Below are 12,246 nucleotides of genomic sequence, written 5' to 3' on the forward strand. Positions count from 1 at the left end.
AGGCCACCAGCATCCCCCCACCATGGGTGCAAGAGCATCCCCCCACGGGTCCACGAACATCCCCCCCACGGGGCCACGAGCGTTCCCCTATGGGGCCATGAGCACCCCCACACGGGACCAGCCCCATCCTGCGCACAGGAGCCCGCAGCCCACCCCGCAGCAGCCCAACCTCAGCAGCACGAGCTCAGGGAAGGGACCTGGGGCTTTTGCACTGGCTTTCCACTGCCACAGCCTTCGGGGCCACGTTTCCAGGCACCCGGGGCGGCTGCCACCTCGCTCCTGCAGCCTAAATGCAAAGGTTTTGCCCCAGACAGAAGTGTGGCTGCCAGCCCGGGCTCTGGGGGGACCCCGCCAATGGCATGAGACCCACCATACACCACGATAGGGGTCTGCAGAGAACTTGCCCCCGACCCCAGGGAAATGCCTCTCACTGTTTTTAGTGCAAGCAGATGACAAGGAGCAATGGGCTCAAGCTGCAGCAAGGGAAGTTGAGGCTGGATATTAGGAAAAACTTTCTTGCTAGGAGGGTGGGAAGCACTAGAACGGGTCACCCAGAGAGGCGGTGGGATCTCCATCCTTGGAGGTTTTTAAAACCAGGCTGGACAAAGCCGTGTCTGGGATGCTGTAGTTGGGGCTGGTCCTGCTCGGAGCAGGGGTTGGACTAGATGTGACCTCCTGAGCTCCCTCGTTTTCTCGGTTTCCATGATTGATCCCACCTAGGAGATGCATTCCTATATACGCCACGTGCAGCTAAACAGCCTCCACCCTGCTCACACCGGACATACCGCTTCCACCTGACTCGAAAGAAATCCCGGACACCTTTCAGGCAGCACTTCGGCTGCGCTTGATAGGGATGATTTGAGTGTCTGACCGACCTCGACTCTGCAGTCCTTGGCAATGAATAAAATCATGATTATTCTCTCTTATTCTGGCAGCAAGAAGGACTACCCGACAACCTTCCCTCAGGCCCTTGTCCTGATAAAACTAATGCTTGTGTTTAACTCGACTCACGTGAGTAGCGCTGTTGAGATTAATAGGACTACTCATGAGCTTAAAGGAAGTCACTGGGCCTGAAACTGCGAGAGAAACCCTGGAAAACAGGGGTTAAGCTAAGTAAGAACCCCTCCACCCCCGCTAAAGTCTGTAGCCCCCCCTCAAATACTTTTCTAAAACACAGTTCATTTGAAGTGTCTGCATTTGATGTGAGTTGCCGCCCTGTGCTCTCTAGGATCACATCAGGATGATGGCAAAGATTTGCAGCCTTTTTAAAACACAGTGGGTGCATCTACACATGCATTAATGCGCTGTAGTTTTGGCACATTAAGTTGAGTACCTGTAACGATAGGTACTAACTTAGTGCACCATAACTGGCACTACTAGTGAAATGGGTTTTTTTAGTGATGTTAATGCTCATTAGATTAAATCTACTGCGCGTTAGCACAGGCCCTGCCCGCCGCGCTAATGCAGTTTAATGCGCTCGACGCGTCTCGTGTAGACGTGCCCAGTATTGAGCTGGGATATAGGGCAGCTTTGCAAGATCCTAAAACAAGTTAAGCTTTCTCACTCCTCTCCCGTTTGCGATGAGAGGACTCACAAAAAGGAAGGGGAAGAGAGAAGGAGGTTTATTTCTTCACGTGCATGGCTCTAACCCCAAGACAGGCAGGGAAGCGGGTTAACACCGGTGTTTGAAGTCAATGGCTGGGGCAGGATTAACAGGCAGAGAAATGGGATCAACAAAATGCTGATTTGTGAAATCCTTCCCGACTTCTTCCCTTCTCTAAAGCAGCCGCCCACCATCCTAAGAGGTGCCCAGCTCGCCTGGTCTGCTCCGGCGGATAAAGGGAACGCTTCAAGTGTGGCTACACCCACCGCAAACTGCTGAGTGAATTAAATTCTATATAGTTTTTTGAGCTGGGCAGTAAAACAGTTGTAAAATGCAGATTATTGGGGTTTTGGGGGGGGGAATAAAAAGAGTAATTCTTGCTTCAAGCAAAGCCTCAGCTGCCAGATTCGTTCTAGTACAGTAAGCCAGCCGCGCATGTGTTTTATTGGTGCCTTGTTAGAAGCTTTATCCATATGATCTGATGCACGCGGGTCGTCAGTGGAATATCCCGTAGTGACTCCAGCCAGAGCCCGCAGCATCACAATTAGCTGGTCTTTGTCCTTCTGCGTGCAGAGCTCTCGCACATCTCAGAGTTTAGTGGGCTCCAAAGGGAATTCATCTCCCCTCTCTCATTCGAGCACACAACTGCTACCGGGGCAGGGCAGGGGGGAGTTGCATGTTATCCTTGAGTAGGAAGAGCAAAGATGAGGCTTGTAAAACCGAGGGCAGGTTGAACCCATGAAGGTGGGGAGAGGGAAGTGGAAATGAAGCTCTACAAAGATAATAAAGGATGCTTTAAGCTTGCTGTCAGTAGCTCGGTAGCTGAGGCGGCCAGGATGGATATCAGAGGGGCTCACCTGCCGTGATACTCGCGAAAGAAGAGGGAATTTGGCCTGCCGGGGGTGCACCCTGCTCTGGCCCCAATCCCTGATTTTCCAGATCGGCCCCCCGTGCGGGGAGGTGCGAGCACCCAGGTGTTGAGCGCACCCAAGCTCAAGCTCGTAGCAGGAGAAATTCCAATGCAAACTTTAACTGTCACGTTTCGATCCACCTGCCCCGGCCGAGATACAGGCCAGGCACTAACTGCGTTGTAATGCGGGTGTATTGAAATTCCCACTCCTCCCCCCGCTTTTTCCTTTTTTGTTGCCTTTCACTCCGCAGTTGTGTTTGCAGATGCCGGTCAAGTAGCAGGCAGCTGCTCTGCGTTGGCTACAAACACAGCGGGGCACGATTTCAATCCCAATAAACCCGTCTCCCTGATCCTTCTTCCTTTCAGAAAAACTTCATGGTCGCTTTTGAACACCAGCTTTCGTTTGGTTGAGCCACAGCTACACGTTTGGCCCGGTCTCTGCTCTTCGTTGTTTCTACCAGGGCAGAAGCAGCAAACCTGTATTTTTTTGCCATGGGGAAACGTTCAGGATTGACGCAGCTAGGGACCGTTTGCAGCGCGGACTCGTTCAATGTGCTGCAGGTCCTCCCTGGGAGCCGACACGCAGTCCCGTTTTGCAGCTCAGGGATGAAATCTGAGACGTTGATTCCTGTTTCCACACCTTTAATTAATTAAGCTACAAGCTGGGTAAATGCTGTCACCCTTGCGGTCCAAACAGCAGAGAAAGATGTAGCTCTGCTGGGCAAAGATTTTAAGTCCTTCCTCTGCTAATTACTCACCACAAACACCCCACGATGGGCTCCCCATAAACGGGTTCGGGTGCCCTTGCCTCGCAGAGAAGGGGTCTTCAATGCTATCTTTAAGGCAGGATGAGTGGCTCGCTGTAGTGTTTGGTCTCATTTCCCCCCGTTGGGTATGGGGCTGGGGGCTGAGACAGCATTTCGGGAGGCCTGTGCAATCGGTTAGGCTTGGTTATGCTCTCCCCCGTGCAAAGCCTTGCCAGGTACGTGCCCCTAGCATCAACGACCTCTGATTCATACCCTGTTCCCTTCTGACTAAAGGCCAAACAAATGGCATTCAGGGACGGCTTATTTTCCCATCTTCATTTGGTGCATGGGGCTGGCCCTGGCAGGCATCAAATCTACAGGGATCTGCTCTTGAGCATCAGCAGATGGGCATTATGGACACTTACAGGCCAAAAACTTGATCCCAAATCTTTCCTGAACTCAGCTTGGGTTCATCTTTGGCTCTGTCCCCTTTTGCTGGATCAGATGGTGCTGCAGCCTCGCGAGAACAGCTCTTCCCATGGGATTCCCATCGCTCGAGACACCGAAACCCTTGTAAATTCATCTGATGGCAGTGATGACCGGCTCACAACTGGCTGAGCCCAAGTCCAAGAGGACTTGGCTGCTTTCCCCAGGGATCTTGGAGCTGGAGGATTACGGAGCTAGCGTGGGTAGGTCCCAATGGCACTATGCCACGCTGCATGGATGTCCTCTGAAAACCTCATGACATGTCCACCCTTTAGAGCCAGGTTGGTGCCAGCGATCCTATCCTGCTGCTTCCTCCAGGATTATGATGCCTGGAGCGGTCCTGACCTCACCCTTGGGTCCTCACCAAAGGACCTTCCTGGGAACTGCACCTGAATGGTCCAGATGACACTTGGATGAATTTTACGCTATACAGATGAGAGAAGTGCTCGGTGTTTCGAAGTCAAATGCATCCTTGTTATTTTTCTATTGCTGTTCCCAAATCTCCCTCTCCGCTAAACATTTGCTGGGCAGGAGGACGTGATGGCCAATAAAGCCAAGCCTCAGGAATTCACCTCTGAAAATCCACACAGCCGAAATCAGTGCTGCACAGCATTTTATTAATATATTGTATGTTCTCTATTAGGTCATAAATAACCTAAGTAACCTGCAAGGCAAAATTACCGGCACTGCAGCGCTAAGGAACATATATAATCACAGCACACGTCTGCACATGAACAGCTCAGTTCTGCAGCCCCTGAAGTCACAGGGAGTCTCCCCCAAAAGGGTGGGGAGATCGGCTTCTACATAACTTTACTGCTCTCCAGCTTGGGAGCAGTTTACTTGCTAATTATAAACTCTCCCCTAATTGTGGAGAGGCCGGAGCCTTATTTACATGAAGGCATCATTACGGCTGCATCGAAGCTTTATGAAGCCCTGGTACCCACTGGAAGTTCCCTTTACGCTGCCAGAGCAACATAAAGCAGCCGCGGCATAAATGAAAATCAGGCCCCAGAGGTCTTCTCTCCCTGCAGTGCAGACGTATCGCTCCCATTACGCATTTGCATGAAGGGGCTGCAACCCTCCATAAAACACGCTCGCAAACTTCCAATGCATTAGAGACAAGCTGGACTCAGCACACGCAGGAGGCTTCTGCTGAGAAGCCGGGGACTGAAGTATGGCACCATAAACATTTACAGCTGCCCTGGATGCAAGGTTAGAAGGACCCTCGTGTTTCACAGGGTGGGGGGCGGCGAAGCTGTGAATTCAGGGGCGCTGCCATCGTGTGGGATCAGCCTCCAAGAAAAGCACAGGTATAAGAAAGTCGGGCTGGAAGGGACCTCGCAAGGTCATTTAGTCCAGCCTGTCTTCATTTGAACAGAAAGCCAGGGAGGAAGGCGTGCTCTTTGGGCAGGGCAAAGTTGAGGGGAAAGATATCAGAAGTGGGGATGAGCTACTGCCGGACAGGGCTTGGGGCACTGGAGAGCTGGGCTCCATTTGGTAAGAAGATGCGAGCACCGTGTCGGAGGGCTGATGGTTTTACCAGCCTGTGTTTAAGAGGGTCTTCGAAGCGTGCAGGGCAGAATGGGAACGGGCACACATTTCTTGCAGCATTTAGACAGAAGTCCACATGCTGTGAGACCTGATCTTGAGCTGCCGGGACAGACCCTGTCATTCGAAGGGGCAGGCTCGGGGTCTCTGGATCTTACTGTCCCTTCCCTTCTCTCCACCTGCCTCCGCACCTCCCTTGCGGTGTGGCACCCACCGGTGTTGCAGGTGGGTGCAAGTCCTCCCTCCTCTCTGAGGTCTGCAAGCTCCTTTTAGATGCTCTGAGAATCAGTCACTTATTATTCAGAAGCCACCTATAAATGGACTAGGTTGTTCCAGTGAAACCCGAGCCCATTTTTACCCTTCCAACCCTCTGTATTGCACGGGGTCGTCGCTTCGACTGCGTTAGGAAGCCAGACACATGCAGAGGGCTCGAAAGGAGCAGGGCTTTATAACCATCACTGCAACGGAAACCTGAGCCAGACTTCCCACCGCCAAAGCTGTGACTTGAAGTCAGACACTTAAGGCTGTGTATCCCACGAGGGCTAGGGGCAGGTGCTGGTATCCTTTTCCCTTCTTCATTTCTGTAGCCCTGATGGGCTGTGGGTGTTACTGGACCTTTACTAGCCCACTTTGGACGGGCTGGTACCTATCCCCGGCCTGGGATCAGTGCCGTTTGGAAGGGAATTTGGACACAGGGGAGGAAGAAGGGAACATTTTCCTGGACTCCATCATCCATATTACAGCATCTCATACAGATATGTCCACCCCTTTCAGTCATACATGCATAATTCAGGCTCAGCTCTATGCCCTCAATCTACATCATGAACGAGGGTGAAAAGTGTCTCTGAATCTGCACTGAGCTGCACTAAGCCCACACGGTCATACTCTGACCTGTGCAGCCACGTGCCACGCTGCAATACAACAGGTGGCTCCGTGGCATGCTCATGTGGCAGAGGCCTGCCGACTGCCCCTGCTAAAAATGTCACTTGCCGGATGCAGCCTTTCTCCTAACTGGTGCTTTTCTACGCGAGGACTCAACGGGCCCTGCAAACATCAGTCATGGATATCCCCATGCTACAGATGGGCAGCTTGAGGTAATGCATGGAAGTCATGAGGCCAAGGATACATCAAGAGAGGGGGTTGGAGAAGCTGGGACTACTGCCCAGGATTTCTTGGCTTCCAGTGCTGTGCTAAAAGGAGCCGGGGAGGTAGAGGGAGTGAGGCACCTTGCTACAGCTCCACAGGTGTGAGATGCAAGCCAAAAGGATGCCCAAAGGACCAAGCCATCCCTGGGTACCTGGTCGTCAGAGCAGCCCAGCGGTGATGCTTGCATGCCGCTGGCTCCAGACACTGCCATACCCCTACCCCACCAGCCCAATGGCCTGTTTAGGTGTGACGGTGCCCGCCGGTGCCCGCCCGGCTCTCTCACCTGGTATCTGTCCGAGTGATGGATATCGTCCGAGGAGTGAGGCGACGCTGTCGGAGAGTCCCCTTCCCGCTTGATGGAGGCTGACAACAGGATGGACTGCAAGAGAAAGGGAGCAAAGGAGACGTTTACCCCGTGAGCAATGCAGAGCTCCCCTGCGTCCACTGAAGTGTCTGCTCTCTGCTCAATAAACGGGGCGAGAACCCCGGCAAGTGGGCGACGGCCTCCACTGAGGGTGGTGGTTTGGCCTCTTGGCGTGCAAAGTGTACGTGCCACCGTGCCTCACACAAAGGCTGCGGGTGGGACCGAGGCAGCCCCAGCAGGGAGCTGCTTTTGCTCACACCCCAGCCCTGGCCCTTCATGCAGCTGCCAGTGCACCCTAAGGGAGGGCTGGAATCCCCCACCCCAAACAAGGAGCATCGTGACCCGGCTCCCATGCTCTCCGGTCATCCCAGGGTAAGGGGTGTTGCATGGGAGGAGAGAAAGGCACATAGTCTAGGTTGATTCAGCCGGGGAGAAACCCTGCACCGCATCATCACTCTCATAATCCCCGATTGATGTTCTGCGTACAGAGCACACGCCAAAGCGTGCAGTGAGGGCGCATCCAGGCTCTTAGTCCAAGGTCAGGGAGCATAAGTGCAGCCTCCTCCGATGCGGGAGAGAGATTTGATGTTGGGATCCCAGAGAGGTGGGGGGGATCTCCATCCTTGGAGGTTTTGAAGACCCTTGCAGACAAAGCCGTGGCTGGGATGATGTAGTTGGGGCTGGTCCTGCTTGGAGCAGGGGTTGGACTAGATGGGCTTGTCCACACATGGCCCTTTTAAGTGGGATTAGCCTAAAACCATCATTTCTAAGGCTCAGTAAGGGTGCATGTCCACACATGCATGCCCTTAATGCGCCTTAAAAATGGCAGTTTTAGGCTAATCCCACCTAAATTGAATACCTGCTTAAAGCAAGTACCAAATTTAAGCTGGCATAGTTAAGTCGCATTAGCCTACATGTAGACGCTTAATGTGCATTAATGCAGCGCTAATAAGACTAAGGTATGCCAACCTAAATCTTGTGAGCCTTAATGTGCATTAGCAAGTCTACATCTAGACGCGTGCCTAAGTCACCTTAATGCGCCTTAAACAACGGCACATTAAGTTTAGGCGTGTGTAACTGCACGCGTAGACACACCCGACGTGACCACCTGAAGTCCCTGCCAACCCTCGTTTTCTAAGTCAGAAACATGCTGATAACCTTCACATCATCTGGGGAGGGGGGTTGTCTAAATTCTCTGCGCTACGAAGTTTTATGGGAGATTACCAGGAGAGGCTGACAATAGAGAGCGGATGAACTGAACCTTTTCATTAGGAGAGAGGAGGGAAAAAAAAACCCTATGACAAATACACAGCAGTTCAACTTCTGCAGACAAGAGACAGTGAAAAGAAGTTAACTGCAAAAATAAATACACACTGTAAATATGACTCTCCGGCTCTTTGTTTCGGAGGACGTCGGCTGGAACAACCATAAATGACACAAACGCCTGCGAAGGGAAGCCAGGCTCTCATCTAAATTGGACGGGTCAAGTGCGGTAGCAGCACTATTAAAAGGCGTAAAGCTTTGGAGAAAGAGGAATTTCCCGGAAACGTTTGCCTCCGGGCTGAGGTGAAAAGTGGAAAAATGTGCTTTTGGGGGGGGGCGTTTTGGAAAGGTCTGAGCGGTGCGAAGCCGCCCGTAGTGCTGACCGTCAGCAAGAAATGGGCCTGGGAACTGGGCTGAGAGCAAGGCAGGCGGGGTCGCAGCGGGGTGCTGGGCCCATGGTGCTGAGCTGGGGCTGGGGCGCGACCCCCGCCTGATGCTTGGGGCACAACACGGCCTCCGGGAGCAAAAACGAGCTGACTGCGCCTGCTTCGCCCTGGAAGTCTGCAAGCTGCACGGGGCAGGGGTTTGTGCCCATGCGATGCCCAACTCGAGGAGGAGGCGACTGGCAATTTTTGGGGCTGAAATCTCATGTCCGAATGCTATCGCCGGAGCACGGCTCAATCGCTCCGGGCTGTGCGGCGCTACCACCGGCACGTCTCCTCCTCCCAGACCCATCAGCCTGGGGCTTCACATACTCCCCACATCCACGGCAGCATCCTGCATGTAAGCCCCATCAGATGCCCCCTGGTCTTGCTTGCCCCCAAGCCAAAGGAGCGAGCTGCAGGGAAAGCCCCATCGCCTTGAAGGACTCGGTGCGGTTCGCGGGCGAAAGCCTGGCCCTTGCACTGCGGGCAAGCTGACCCCTGCCAGAGCCTGCAAACGCCTCCGAGGGCGAGGGTCTCGGCTGCAGCGGAGCTTCGACCCTGCCCTGCGGGACCTGCACCCAGGCTGGGAGCGAGCATAGCTTCGCCTGCCGCGGCGAGGGGCTGCACGGGGGTAAAGAGGGTGGATTTTTGCAGGGCTCCCTAGCAGACCTGCCTGGACCCTGGGACAAGAGCAAGGAGGGATTTGAAAAGCCCAGCCCTGACACAGACCCGGCACCGCCTGAGCTCCCTCTTGCACCTGAGCTCAGAGGGACGTCCCGGCGCAGGGGGTTAAAGACATTTCCTCTTCCAATTTATTCAACAGGAGGGGGGAAAACCCACACGTCTTCCCCTGCCTCAGCGACAGACGGACCGACAGACCCGCTCTGCTCCCCCCGCCCCGGCGCTGCCGGCTGCTCTCATCCAATACGATTATGTGAAAAATGGCCGGGCGAGCTATGGAGACAGTAAATTAAACGTTATGTATTAGTTTTTAGCGTGCGGGCTTGGGAAGGATGCCGGCCCCATTTATTCCACAAACCTCCCGAGCGCCATGGCGATGACCTCTGGAAAAACGCAGGGCTCAGCTAATCCCAAAGATGTCAATCTCGAGGCCTCTTCTACATACACTCGCCGTTTAGATTAATAAACTGTCTATTTTTAAATTGCGTGTGAGCCCTTCCATGCTAAGTGCCTCGCCGGCGTGCCGAATGCAGCATGCGGGACACCCGGTCGCGCTTCCCCCGTGCTGCGTTGGTGCATTTCATTTCCCCGAGCCGCGGGGAGCACGCTGCGCCTCTGGCCGCGTGGCTGGGACTGTCCCCGGGGCTGCCCGCTAGGAGCGCGGGGCCGATGGCTGCAATCAGCACACCTCGCTGCCCCGGCCATTCTGGGATCGCCTGCACGTCCCGTCCTTGGAGGGGTATCTCCCAGGCTAGCTCTGCTCAGCCGGGTACCACCCTGGGGTACATCCCTCGGTCAGACTCTGTAGGGAGGGTGACGTGACAGCTGGTCCTTCGTCCCCAAGGCTGCATCACCGAGCTATAACCCCCATCCAAGCCCAGGCTCCACACAGAGCAATGTACGTCCCGAGCTGTCCTAAAGCGGCTCTTCCTGCATGTTAAATGACCGACGATCCCCAGGCTGCAGGGACCGGCACTGCCGCATCCCCCGAGGGACCTCGAGACAAGGAGATGGATTTGTTCCAGGCAGCGGAGGGGGGAGCGGGGACTCTCACCATCATTTATCCGGGGTGAGTAACAAAGAGGGACGGGCCCAAAGCTGAAGCGCCAATGCAAGCTTTTTGGCACGTGGTGGCCTGGGAGAGGAGATGCTGAAGACTCGGTCCTGATGCTCGGGAAGGGGCTGGCGGCTGGACGTGGACATGCCCCGACGCTCACCCCGTTGCAGGAGTTTTGCTGTGCTCGTGATAGGGCCTAAAGCAGCAAAGCCGGTGCTTAACGCAGGGCACCGAATGAGAATGGAAACGGCCCCAGCCCAAGTCCTCGCCACCTGTGTTGCCATGTCCACCTCTGGCAACATCTGGCTCCGGCAGCAGTCCTTGGGTTACCGCGTTCGTGGCAGAAGAGCCCTGAGAGCACATCTGGAGCACAGTGCCCCCGAAATCCTGCTGTATCTGGGACTGTATCCTCCACCCCTGAAGCAGAAAGGGTCTGCAGCCAGGGACCGACCGGGCCAGCAGACCTGGTGACAGCACAGAGACCGGTGAAGCACGTGGGCAGACCACGCTCCGGCCCTGCTCCCGAGCTGTGCCCCTGCCTGGGATGCGTGTGTTTTCGGGTAGCATGGTGGCACTAGGGGCCACCTCCATTGCCAAACCAAGCTGCATTTGCGTGGGAGCCGTGGCACGTGGCCAACGCCGGTGGGAGAAATCCAGTGTTTTGCAGGGGCTAACTCAGGCTCTGACTGCACCCTCCCATAGCTCTCTCATGACGGGCTCATGGCAGGCGTGACCTTGGCATGTGTGCAGACATGCAACCGCCAAGCAAGCCGCAGACGTGGCCCAAAGCCCCTGGTTATTTCCACTGGGAACAGCAGCACTCACCCTGCCCCGCTGACATGCCCTGCTCACTGCCCCCATTTTTCCATGGGGAAACCACTTCCAGCACGATCACACCCCCTCCCCAGTCCACTCCAACCCAGCACCCGATCTGCCTGGGGTCCCTACCCCATGCCAGGCCCTGGGTAGAGCCCATCGCCCGGCCCCGGCGGTTTTGGAAAGCAAAGCCAAAGCCGCACACAACCAACAGCGCAGCCTCATATTTCTCGTGCCCCTTTAAATCATCTCTCCGGCGGGGGAAAGGCGCTCTCTGCAGAGGTGATAAACCCTCCGAGGACCGGCCCCAGCATCCCACCTGGGGCGAGCTAAATAAAAAAAGGTCACCAGCGCTTTTTAAACATGGACAAAAAAGCAGTAAAATGTGTTTGGGAAAAAAAAAGCCGGCATTAAATCATGACTTTTTGCCTGGCTCGCCTCATTAAAAGTGGCCTTTTGGAAGGTAAAATTATCATTGTAAGTGATAAGATCTTTAAGAAAATAATTCACGGCTTCTTCACCCTTTAATATGATAGCCGCCACCGGCTAATTTTTTTCTTAATGGCAACGAGGCCATCAATCTTGTCCAGGCCGCGTACTCGCTCAGGCTCCCTCCCTCCTGCCATGCAGGGCGGCCGTGGCTCTGGCTGAGCTCACCGCAGGGATCTTTTACTTTCTTCTGATCCCCCCGCCCCATGCTTTGTCCATCGCTGCCTCTTCTGCTGGAGTCGGAGCGAGGTTATCTCCCAGGAGCCTCTGCAGGAGCAGGATGAGCTAGGAGCACGTGAGGGTGATGCCGTGTGCGCCTGTATGCACATAGTACAAGCAATCCCTGGGCAGACAGCCCCTGCAGAGGCACGGATCCCAGTTAAACATGTGCGATGCCCGAGCCTTGTGCTCACCCATCGCAGAGGTGCATTTCACTGGATCTCCGGCCCCGGGGACCCCGCCGCTGCAGGGCTCTGAGGCAACAATGGACCCTCCGGCAGCAGATCCAGCTCAATTAGGGCTCATGTACACGCCACGATTTTTGCCCTTTCATGCGCTGCAACTGCACGTCTGTTTGCATGACCATGGTCGCGAAATTTTAATTTGTGGCTCGCCAAACTAAATTACTTCTGGATGAGTTTTACTTTAAAATGCCATAAAGACTTTTAAAACGTCAGGAAAACCCGCACGTGCAAACAGTAATGCTGCTGAA

The 12,246-nt window shown here is 54.6% G+C and overlaps 1 protein-coding gene across 2 annotated transcripts in view; it reads right to left on the bottom strand.

The window, feature by feature from the left end:
• Window positions 1–12,246, bottom strand: part of RNF220 (ring finger protein 220) — a 223,060-nt gene that overhangs the window by 61,080 nt on the left and 149,734 nt on the right. For both annotated transcript variants that reach the window (XM_014521375.2, XM_025206829.1), the window contains exon 4: window positions 6,723–6,818. In XM_014521375.2, the coding sequence (XP_014376861.1) occupies window positions 6,723–6,818 (96 nt within the window). The remainder of the gene's footprint in view (window positions 1–6,722; window positions 6,819–12,246) is intronic.

Source organism: Alligator sinensis, unplaced genomic scaffold, assembly GCF_000455745.1.
Source record: "Alligator sinensis unplaced genomic scaffold, ASM45574v1 scaffold781_1, whole genome shotgun sequence".
In the NCBI taxonomy this organism is placed as follows: domain Eukaryota; kingdom Metazoa; phylum Chordata; order Crocodylia; family Alligatoridae; genus Alligator; species Alligator sinensis.